This window comes from Bicyclus anynana, chromosome 6 (assembly GCF_947172395.1).
Source record: "Bicyclus anynana chromosome 6, ilBicAnyn1.1, whole genome shotgun sequence".
Lineage (NCBI taxonomy): Eukaryota > Metazoa > Arthropoda > Insecta > Lepidoptera > Nymphalidae > Bicyclus > Bicyclus anynana.
The window spans coordinates 8,510,525-8,522,918 of record NC_069088.1 but is presented as its reverse complement, the minus strand read 5'-3'; the positions used below and the strand labels follow the sequence as shown (position 1 = coordinate 8,522,918).

The window sequence follows — 12,394 nt, the reverse complement described above, 5'->3', positions numbered from 1 at the left end:
TAATTGATGATATTTGTTCCAGAGTAATATTTTGAAGAAAAGAGCTAAAGTATGATTGAATTTTGTTGAATTTCAACCATTATATTAGTAGGAAGGACACTTCAAATCAACACAAATTATGCAGAATAAAAACAACACAAGTAATAATGAATATAAAATGTTTTTGTAATTCTTTAAGGAGACAATGGCATGTACTGATGAAGATGAAGTTATCAGGGAGGCGTTTATGATAAAGAGATCACAAAACAAGAAGATATTCACTCCAGTCAACTACAAGGGTAGATGGTTTGTCCTCACCAGGAAAGCTCTCATATACTATGACACAGACGGACAAGTAAGCACATGTCATTAGTCATTATTGTTTTGTCTTCTTAGTATGGAAATCTTTCAACTGAATTTTAAAAATAATATCCACAACTTACAGAGCTGAGTTTTCTTTAACTACACTTATATTATAAAGAAAAAAGATTTGTACATCTTAATATGTAAAAGGTCATGAAATCATGAAAACTCAAAAACCACTTGACATACAAATATAAAATTTGGCAGGGAGGTAGTTAGTTATTAGACGTCCGCTAAGAATGGATTTTGCAGGAGAGTATAAGGAGGTTTAAGGGCAGACGAAGTCGCGGGCGTCCGCTAGTTTTTATATTTTTGTATTATATGTAATGAATAAACTCAATGCTACTGGACTGATTTGAAAAATTCTTTTACTAATAGAAAGCGACTTTATCATTATTTATTCCCGTGTTCCCACGGGAATGGAAACAAAGCAGGTAAACTGCTAAAAAAATTCTTATGCTAATAGCATTCCATGGATTCACCGTGCAGGTGCTGGGTCCATTGCGTGCTAGAGAGCAAAACTCCGAGCAGAGTCCTGGACTTGTGACTACAGGATGTAGAGTTAAGGAATTCCTTGACAATAAATCAATACTCCCCTCCTCCGCTCGTGTTGTTCTCCCTGCCTAACCAAATTTTACCAAATTTGGCTAGGGGGCTGTATTCTGGAATGGTTGCCAGTTTAATTACAGGCACAGGAGTTTTATCAACTTGTGTTTGTCCCAATGTCTTGGGAAAGTTGGATGTTGGTATTTGACATGACTATCCCCCACTGGAGACATTCATATTGCTGTTAAAAATAGACTATTACACATCCAGCTCCAAGATTCTTTTTATGTCTTGGAAATATCCAACAGAGCAGCACTTTGAAGGTTCCTTATATGATCATTGTTACTCTGTCTATAGGCAAATTTTTTCACTTACTATGAAGTGATCCTTTTGCTTGGTATTCTATAGCTGATTTAAGGTATCCATCCTGTTTTTTTTTATATATCTAACAATATGTAAGAGTATAATAAGTATGCAAAATTTCAGCATATTCAGTGGAGTAGTTGAAGCATATAGTATAATAAACAAACTAACTTTCACATTTATAAAATTAGTATGTATATTAGTTATCAGTAGATCAATGAACTTCTAAAATCCTAAACTTTGAGTAATAGGTTGAATACTAACTAATGTAGGTCAGTGCATACAACATTTGCCATGAAATGATATTTTTTTAAGAAGGTTTTCTTTCATCTAGAATATTTACTACTACTATTTGTAATATGATCATAATGTAATTATGATCATAAGATAATGAGGGTTTGAAATAATGAATGTTTGTCTATATTTATGTGTATTTTTTAAATGCTGCACAGGAATAGAAATTTGAACAAAGGTAAGTAAAAGTAAAATTGTCACTTCTCTTGCTTTCTTGAATGTCTATAAAACGTCAATGTTTCCAAGACCTGAATATAAAAATATATACAATCGAATTGAGAAACCTCCTCCTTTTTTTAAAGTTGGTTAAAAAGAGTGTACAGGGGCCAGCTTATCTATAAATATTAGTTTTTAATAAATGTGTGGTGGTCTAAATCTGCACCTACCTTTATGGAATACTAAAATCCAAAACTAACTTAAATTAATTTTAATAAAAAAAAAATTAAATCTCAATTAAATGTTTACCCGTTTAACCATCTATGGCTTCATAAAGATTCAAAATCACTAAGCGGTCGTTGGAGCGAGCTATTCTCCGAGTATCCTTATAACAATCTCCTTTGCAGTGGAATCAAAATTATCGTATTACGAGTCTCAAAGTTGAAGTGCCGAGCAGAATTGATAGTTTGAAGAGTAAACCGAGAGAAATGGCTACCTCGTACCGGAGGCCGCAGTGAATCGCTCCGTAATTTCGTAGGCCACCATTTTCGTAGTGTAAACAAAACAAAAATATATTCAGGACGAAAAAAAATTGTTGGTTTGATATGTCGAATTTAATTAATACTAATTAGCGTGTTCTGTTATTTTTGTTTATGACTTGCCGATGCTCTGCAGTTTTACCCGCGTAGTTCCCGCTCCAGTTAGAATACGAGGATGAAATATAGCCTATGACACTAACAAATAACTTTCTAGTAGTAAAAGTATTTTCAAAATCGGTACCCTACAATACCAAAAGTTTACCTCTTTAAAATATTTTAAAAGGTGCCCCGTGGTTTCACCTGCGTTGTTCCCGTTTCCGTGAGAAAACAGGGATATAATATAGACTAAGACACTCACACATCACTTAAAAAATGAAGGACTTTCCAAAACATTTTTTAACCCCTCTTTCACCCGCTATTTTACTACCCTTCTATTTTTATTTCCAAAAAAAATGTAAGCCTATGTTTTGCTCCTAGGTCCCATTTCTGATTGTACTAAAATTCATCCAAATCGGTATAGATGTTTAGCCGTGAAAAGTCAGACAGATTTACTTTAACATTTATGTATATGGACTAGGTACTCGCATTTTACAGAATTTTATGCTATGAAATCTAATATAATTGAAATAGAATATAATAGAATACGATACGATATAGTAGCGATATAAAATAGTGATGAATACTGCGCTAGAAGTATGCTCCAGATCCTTGATACTCGTACTTCGCAATTTTGAAAACGTGCAGTTGGGGACGTATAATTGACTGCTAATATCCCGATCGGGGGTCCGTAGACGCATGCGCGATTTGGGCGTGTCTGCCTTCCAGAGCGGTCCCCGGCAGTGCTACGTCGACACCGGTCGCCCGGCCAACACGCATTTAGGTAAAGATTTACATTTTATTATAACTAAATATTCATATTATTATAAAACAAATAGAACCTCAAAATAAGCAATAGTTTTCTTATTAAACTATGACAACCTTAAATGGATCCGTTAAAATCAATCGGCTTTTTAAATTGTTAATTGATCTATCAATTTTGCGCGTTTGTACGAAAAAGCTTTGGCTGTAATTTTGGAACTTTATCGCAATATTGGTTTGGTTGTTTCCAAGGAGACGTATTTGGCATAATTTTGCGTGTGTAGACAATTAAAAACCATTAGTGATTTGCTCCCATCCATATACAGGATATCTCCATCCGCGTAGGCACTTTATTGCGCGGCTCAATCAGATATCGGCTTTTACGTAGTTACAGTAGGTATCAATCTCATGATCTAAGAGAGTATATTAAAGTCTTGTATTTGTTTGTTAAATTTTAGCTACTAAATGAGATGTGAAATTTTTACTTCTAAATCGGTTTTACGCAAGTTTGCAAGACGACATTTTCGTTATTTTCAAGATTTTTTTCATTGATAAGTGTTTTCCTTTTACATTGAAATTGATAAACGGATTAACCATTTTTTTGAAGAGTAAATATACTTTTTCTTTTTTGTAGCTTTTTATTATCTGCTTATTTTTAAAGCCCCATTACAGGGTTAGACCTCCCTCCTTACAGTAGAGGGGTTCTGGAGTTAGATCCAGGAGTTACTCGTAGATCCATCCAGCTATTCCAATGCGGGTGTTCTGTCGTATTAAAGAGAAAAATATACAACATCAATAATTCGAAAAAAAAAACGGTCTTCTCGTATAAAAAAGATAAACCAAATAAAAAATAAAATAGTGTTTGAAGGATTTTTCGTCACTTCTCTAATAATAATCGGCGAAGGGAGCTTAACCCCCGTACGTTAATGTATGCACAGCCACGTCCCTCTGCCCTCCGGTGCGCGATTTTAATGGAGGACCCTACACGACTAACTAATTGTTTGTAGAGGGATTCATCCATAGCAACTACATTCTTCACACAATTACGTGTGGTTTCCCTTTTTAAATCCTTGTGAAAAGTTGTTCTTTTTCTGCCCTATATGAATATGAATATTATTTAGTTCAAGTAGGCTTTTCCGAGTCTTATAAACGCGTTTATTTCAAGTAGGCTTAGTTTACTTACAAGCAGTTTTGTAATCTTTCTTTCTAGTAGGCTTCTTACCAAGTCTTATAAACTCAAAATTTAATAATTTAGTTTAAAGTTTAAGGACTTTTGTAATGTCAAGTTTTTCTACTGCCGGTTACCGTGTTATCGGTTCGGAAAATGGAAACTACTGAAAAGAGCCGTCTAGAAATTCAGCAGGGCAAGGTGGCAACGCCTTAAGGCAACATTGTCCTACGTATTGTCAATATTATTCAGTATATCCTAGGTCCCTTAAAAAAAAGCATCGGCTAAATATCATTATCAGCCTATTTTAACGGCCCTAAGGACCCGGTCCCTCCCAAAGAGAATATATAGGCGAAGGAGGGCTAATCATAAGAATGTATAAATGTCTTTACTATAAACTAAATAATAGTAATCAATAACGCTTTTTTTTAAAGGTCTATCTTTATTTTTAAATGCATAAGAAATTCTCTCTCACTCGAATTTTCCGACAAATGTAAGCCTGAATTCCCGATAAATAAATTACACTGCGGTCGCGTCCTTCCTATAGGAAATTCTGTTAGGCTCTATTACGTGGCAGCTCGGTAGAGCCATGGTGGGAAATATCGTTTAAGCGAGATATTGACAAATATATGTATAAGAGAGAGCTGTTCTTTTTATAATGTTCCATATGAAAAATCAAATCCTCCTTGATTTGATTTTTCATATGGAACATTATAAATGCACATATTCGAGTTTTCCCCTTAGTATTAGGCCTGCCCAAAGTTATATGGAAATTTTAATAGGCGTTCTATATACACATGTAGAAAGGAAAACCTATTTAAGTATTGTAAATTTTTTGGAAAATATTTATCTCAGACGATAAACCGGAATTTGCGGAAGAAAGGGAAAATGATGATACTATAATATTAAAAATATTTTTTTAACAACAAAAATAAAAAAAATAATAAACTTTTTGGCATAATACAAGTAACTCTGTAAACATTATTAAATAATTAAAATATCTTGTTAATTAGCCATATATCTCGTTCCCATAAGTTCCAAGGTTTACTAAGCGGTATTCACAAACTGGTTGGCAAGTCGTTGACTCAAGATGCACACCCTCGGTGTTAGCTTGCGTATAACTAATGATATCTATCAGCAACACGAGTATCATTAATCTCACCTACAATTTCCTGGTACGGGTATTTTAGTTAGCTTAGGCTTAATTTCCTACAACTAAGTTATTGTAGCATTGATTTGTACTGCACTGTATTATTATGTATTATGTCCTTGTACGCAAATGACCTAGGTATAACCTGATCTAGGTATAACCTAAAATAATTATTTGATTGTAACTTCACAAACATTTATTATTAATCTGAAACCGAAGTGAAGATTCGCCATATTTTTTAAATATAACCAACATTCCTACTCCCCTCCAACTTGTAGGAAAAGACCTTTTTCGGATTGGGTACAACAATAGACCAGCGGGCGGGGATCGAACCTAGACCTCTCCTCGGTGATGAGTCCGACCCTATTACCGTTGAGCTATTGAGGCTTCATTCTTTCTTTCTTTCATTCTTCATTCAGTTTTCTAGGGCCAAAAAGAAAGTCTAAAGTGCTGTTACACCATAAACTTCCCCACTCCGAAACCTCCCAAGAAAGCTAAAGATTTCAAAGCTCAACCGAGTCAACAAAAACCCAGGAGCTTGTGATCCGAAGTCTAACCACTATACCACTAGGCAGAGACTGGCGATGATAGATCAGACTAATTTTTAATCGACTTCAAAAAAAGGGAGGAGGTTATTTTTTTTTTATCGGAAATCGGTTCAGTTTTTATGTGTAAAAATCAAAATAACTGAAATAAGTAAATGCAATTGCAAACACACTAAAAACTGAAAAAAAAAAATAACCGACTTTAAAGATGCAATGCCTACCATAAAAAGCAAAAAATTACATCCTTTCTATTGATCGGTTTAAAAACTGAAAAATGAAAAAAAAATAACCGACTGTAGTAAAGATGCAATGCCTACTATAATAAGCGAAAAATTACATCGTATCTATATCCTTTCTATTGATCGGTTTGAAGGCGGTACCAAGAAACAAAATAAAACTTCAGAACCTATTTAGCATAGCACCGCATTTTTACTTGATTTTTCCAATTGATTTCAAATGTTTTTGTTTTAAAAAAAAAGTGAAAACAAATTGGGATAGTTCGCATCCCTTGCTTTTGAATAAACGATACGCGACTTCCGACATGTTACTGGAAAATGTCACATAAAGGGCTGGGGCAGTAATTCAAAGCTGTTGCAGTATCTTTTATTTAGAAAAGTGTCGCTTTGTTGTAGAAGCGTAAAGAGCGCGGACGAATACCTACGGACGCCATTCATACGGTGGAGCAGGCGCAACTGGGAGAGCTGAGCAAGCAAATACCGGACGGAGACAACGAGAAGAGGTATCCCTTCCAGGTAACGGCATTTTTAATACTGTGACGCATCGCACGGGAATTTTTTTGTTGTTTCCGGGCGTTTTGTTATTATGTAGATATGTGTACTTTTTTTGACAAACATAGATAGTTGCTTGTTTGTATATTACTAGCTGACGCCGCGTTTCACCCGCGTGGTTCCCGTTCCCGTAGGAATACGGGGATAAGATGTCGTTGTCGTTATCAACCCATATTCGGCTCACTGCTGAGCTCGAGTCTCCTCTCAGAATGAGGGGTTAGGCCAATAGTCCACCACGCTGGCCCAATGCGGATTGGCAGACTTTACACACGCAGAGAATTAAGAAAATTCTCTGGTATGCAGGTTTCCTCACGATGTTTTCCTTCACCATTTGAGACACGTGATATTTAATTTCTTAAAATGCACACAACTGAAAAGTTGGAGGTGCATACCCTGGACCGGATTTGAACCCACACGGGCTATCACGGCTTCACGGGGATAAGATATAGCCTATAGGTATAGCCATCCTCTATAAATGGGCTATCTAACTGAAATAATTTCGAATCGGACCAATAGTTCCTGAGATTAGCGCGTTCAACCAAACAAATAAATTCTTCAACTTTATAATATTAGCATAGATATTGACAAACATAGATAGGTGCTTGTTTATCCATACTAATATTATAAATGTGAAAGTGTGTCTGTGTCCGTCTTTCACGGCAAAACAGAGCGACGAATTGACGTGATTTTTTACGTGTAGATAGTTGAAAAAATGGAGTGACATAGGCTACTTAAGGGGGGTGGAAATTTGTATGGAGCATTTTTAGGGTAGGGTAGGGTAGGTAGGTAAGAAGCGCACATAAGTCAAAGTGAAGCTCGACCGGGTCCGCTAGTTTATTAGATAACACTCAACGAAAATCATACTGGCTCGAGTCCTACTCAATATTTTCACTTTTAAACAAGTCTTGGCCTAGTAATCAGGTGACTATTTTATGGCATTTTTGCTTTTAAAAAACAAATTAAAATGTTTACCTTTCCCGTTCCCGGAATACGCGGGTAAAGTACCCACAAATAACGTGGCTTTCTATTGGTAAGTAAAAGAATTTTCAAATCCGGAGGTTCAGAGATTACCGCTACAGCCTCACAAACTGCTATAAAATAAAAATAGATTTAAAATATAGAGAATACATATATATATAAATTACTCGACTATCACATCCAGTGGTTTCGGATCAAGTATTCCAAACTTGGGTCGTGTTATTAATTGGACTTGCAGTGTTTGTTCACCCTCATGCCTCTGAGATATTGATCGTTATAGAGTTATACTATTTTGCCCTTTTTTATTCACTACAAATTAGCCCTTGACTACAATCTCACCTGATGGTAAGTGATGATGCAATGCTTAGATTGAAGATGGAAGCGGGCTAACTTAATATGAGGAGGATGAAAATCTACACCCCTTTCGGTTTCTACGCGGCATCGTAACGGAACGCTAAATCGCTTGGTGTTACTGTTACGTCTCGTATGGGTAAAATAAACTTCTTGGAAGTAAGCTCGCTTCCTTCTTAGACTGCATTGTCACTTAACACCAGGTGAGATCGAGGGTTAAGGGCTAACTTGTCATTGAGTAATAATCAAAATATGTGAAAACATTGCTTGGAAAGGAGATAACATATAAATGGTGCAGATTGTACGCAGGTGGGGTACACTGAGCAGGGCACCGACTACACTTTGTATTTGGCCGCGCGCGAACACAGCGAGAGATTGAACTGGATACACGATATACGTAAACGTAAGTATATATCTATAAGTTTACTTATTGTACTGGATAAATGATATACGTAATTGTAAGTATAACTATAGGTTTGCTTATTGTACTGGATACATGATATACCTAAACGTAAAAGTATAACAACTATAGGTCTACTTATTGTATTAAATATACGATATACGTAAACGTAAGTATATCTATGAGTTTATTTATTGTACTGGATATACATAAACGTAAGTATAACTATAGGTTTACTTATTGTACTGGGTACACGATATACGTAAATGTAATTGTATGAGTGTACTAGCGAGCTCTCGCGACTTTATTTGCCCATTTTTAATCCAACTCTCTTGCAAATTTAGTTCTTAACGAACGTCTAATAAATATAAACGAAGTACCTCCCTGCCAAATTTCATCTACCTTGATAATCTTTCGCTTTTATACACGACGTTATGCCTGTACCTCGCTACGCCCATGAGCCTAACCTGCCTGTACCCCTCTCACTCTGGGAGGACACTCGTGCTCATAAGTGAACCGAATAGGTATGGGTTGTTAACTCAGATATTTGGACTTTATCGCTCTCAAATTCGCCAACAAAATTTACTGTCGTTTTTTGATAGGGACGAGGTATACTCACACATCGAAAATATTTAACAGCAATAAATACACACAACTATAAATTTAAGCCATACACACATCTGTAATTTTAACACAAAGAAACATCGATTATTTATACACAGTTTGTATAAACACGTTGTATTGTGATCATATACTTTTGACAGAGGGGTAACGTCTAACGAGGCATGTCTCAAGGTAATTGGTCTAAGGTTTTTAATGATGAAGAACTTTGTTAAATACTAGTTATATCAGCAGATAAATGATATGATTTGATTTGATAACCCTGGAGTTGTTTGTATTACATCCCCGTGCCTCGGAGAGCACGTTAAGCCTTCGCGTCGGTCAGAATTACCATTAGCGAACTGAGTTCTGAAAGTAACAATCCTCTGTAGAATCCATTTCATACTGCACAATGATTATGTAGGCTTATGTACTTTCAGGATAAAAGCTATTTGCAAACAGCTTTTGAATATCTTTGTCTTGAACGTTATTGTTTTCTTGAAAGCTATTAACATTCTTCTTCGTAATGTGTTTTCTAAGGAGTAGTAAATATTTTGGGATTTGGGTAATTAAAACTTTAGAACTAATATTTTTTTTTTGGGGATCTTTCTGCATTATTTTAAGAATAACTCCCAAGAAATGAAAAATGTTAGATTAAATCAAGCCATTAAATGTTAAATTAAATTTTATGAAACCACCCTGGATCCACTTTCAAACTAACAAAAAAATTCTAAAAAAGGGTTATAAATTATGTCGAACTGACACATTAAAAACAAACGCCGAATGAAGAACTTCTTCCTATTTTTTAAGTCGGACGGATGCAATTTAAAGAAGGTGCACAAATAGGTGCAATGCACAAATAGTTTTGGGCACACTTGAATGAACAGATTGCAATATCTAGATCAGAGTTTCCCAAACTTTTTTGTGTCGTAGACCCCTTGCCATGTTTTTCCGTGTTGGGTAGACCCCCTGCTTATTTGATATTGATTTTCTGTATCCTACAACTTACACAATTTTATAAACATATATAATATTTTTTTTACTTCATAGTTACTTTTAAAATAATGTATATGTTTTGATATTATAAGATAATATGATATAAAAAATAGGTACTATTAGTGTATGTGTTATGATCCATTATCGTGGAAACCATTTTCATTTAATGGACCCCCAAATTTTTTTCGCTGTCATAGACCCCTTGCAGGTTGTCATAGACCCCTCATGTCGATATAGGCCACTTTGGGAATTACTGATCTAGATAAACATAGGTCTGTGAGAGCAGGCTTTTTCGCTTCAACGCGCCTTGCAAAACTATCTCCCTATGCAATGACATGTAACTCCAATAGTAGCATGGAATCACGCTTCGTGTGTGGTAGTCACAGGTAAGTTATTATCTGCACATAAATGATAATCAACTAGCTAAAATCGTGGCATAGTCAGGACTTGCAAGAATTTTCAATACTATATACCTTTTTAACCGACTTCTTATTACATGGAATTTTATGTTGAATTAAATTGGTGAAATTAAAATTTAATTTTTAAATAAAAAAAATGAATGAATGAAATGATTTTTCCGTAATTGAAAATTTATTAAATTCTGGTTAACTTTGCGGAACTCTGACGTAGGGTACCTACATTATTTTTCAGAAAGGATGACTAGGTTTGAATATATTGATTTTTATGAGTCATTCGGGTAAATAAGGTCAATAAGTTATCTAATACATAAAAAAAAGATTGTCGGAATATTTGTAAATAAAATAAGAAATGAATTAAAAACCTTTTATCGTAATTAGGTGAAAATTCATACATTTTTAGCTTCCTTATATGCAATGACATTGTCATGCAGTCGAGTTTTTTATTTTTTAACACGTTTGCGGCGGCACTGATTTTTCTGTACTTTCCTCTGGTGCGGTACGAGGTTTTCTGACCTTGTAACTCTTGAAGACGTTAAGTGTACGAGGTCAATTGACCTCCTACCGCAGCGAACGTGTTCATGCTTTGTGTTTCCCGTAGTGTGCATCTCGAATACCCGGCGCGTGCAGTACCACCCGGCGGTGTGGGCGCGCAAGTGGACGTGCTGCGACGCAGAGCGCCGCTCGGCCTCGGGCTGCGCGCTCGCCGCCGGCTGGCCGCTGCCCGAGCCCGACTTTGAGCTCATCCTGCACGACCACAAGCCTGTCCACGAGAACGGCCTATGTACGTATTACTATTTTTACCTTTATCTATACAGAGTCTTGAGCTCGAGTCTCCTCTCAAAATGAGAGGAGTTAGGCCAATAGTCCAGCACGCTGGCCCAATGCGGATTGGCAGGCTTCACACACACCGAGAATTAAGAAAATTATCTGGTATGCAGGTTTCCTCACGATGTTTTTCCTTACCGTTAGAGGCACGTGATATTTGATTTCTTAAAATGCACACAACTGAAAAGTTGGAGGTGCACGCCCTGGACCAGATTCGAACCAATACCCTACGGAATCGGAGGCAGAGGTCGTATCCACTGGGCTATCACGGCTATCTAGACATAACTGTGGCTAACTGTCTTCATCATCAGTATCAGCCTCAAACTACATAAGGACCTGCCTCACTAAACCTTACTTTTCTGTCAAAGTATATGATCAACGATCTAATGCGATTATAAGAACGGTCTCTATAGAATCAATGTTTCATAGTTGTAATCGTGTTCGTCGGTTAAAGAGCTCCGTAAAAATACCTTTTTGTGTAGTTGAATGGTGTAAAAACAGGTCAACAACTTCTTGTTTAGCGTAAGATATGTACTCAATCTAAGCTCGTTTTACTCAAAAAATTACAGACAATTTTGTTTGTGAATTTGGGTGCGATACTAGTCCTTATGTAATTAGTCTGAGATATCAGCCATATCTGCTGGACATAACGCTTTCAAGGTCTTCCAAACAACACTGTTTTGAGCCGCCTGTACCCAGCGCCTTCCTGCAAATTGCAGTACCTACTCGTAGTGGATCGACCAACCCTACTGCACTATCTGGTACGAGGTTGCTATTCCAGCACCTTGGGACCCTAACGTCCTTCGACTCTTTAAATTATATGCCCCGTCCATTGCCACTTTGCTATATTGGTGACTTGGGTTTCTCTGCGGATCTCCTTATTTCTGATTCGATCACAGAGAAAAACTCCGAGCATGGCTTGCTCCATCGTGCGCTAAATTTAAGAAAGCTAAGCTCGAATTTTTTTAAAATTCAGAAAGCTGACCGCCGACCTTGAGTAATGGAGAGTCACTCTAAAATATAAAAAAAAATGCTCGAAAAACTTTACATTGATCTAATCACAAATGAAGAGATCC

General features: G+C 36.3%; 1 protein-coding gene across 2 annotated transcripts in view; it reads left to right on the top strand.

Moving 5' to 3' along the window:
• Nucleotides 1-12,394, top strand: part of LOC112049210 (tyrosine-protein kinase Btk29A) — a 39,831-nt gene that overhangs the window by 1,691 nt on the left and 25,746 nt on the right. The window contains exons 2-6 of one of the 2 annotated variants that reach the window (XM_052882108.1): nt 23-49; nt 179-334; nt 6,594-6,713; nt 8,388-8,481; nt 11,092-11,274. In XM_052882108.1, the coding sequence (XP_052738068.1) occupies nt 185-334; nt 6,594-6,713; nt 8,388-8,481; nt 11,092-11,274 (547 nt within the window). In that variant the 5' untranslated portion in view covers nt 23-49; nt 179-184. The remainder of the gene's footprint in view (nt 1-22; nt 50-178; nt 335-6,593; nt 6,714-8,387; nt 8,482-11,091; nt 11,275-12,394) is intronic. The other variant, XM_024087007.2, reaches the window with a different exon arrangement.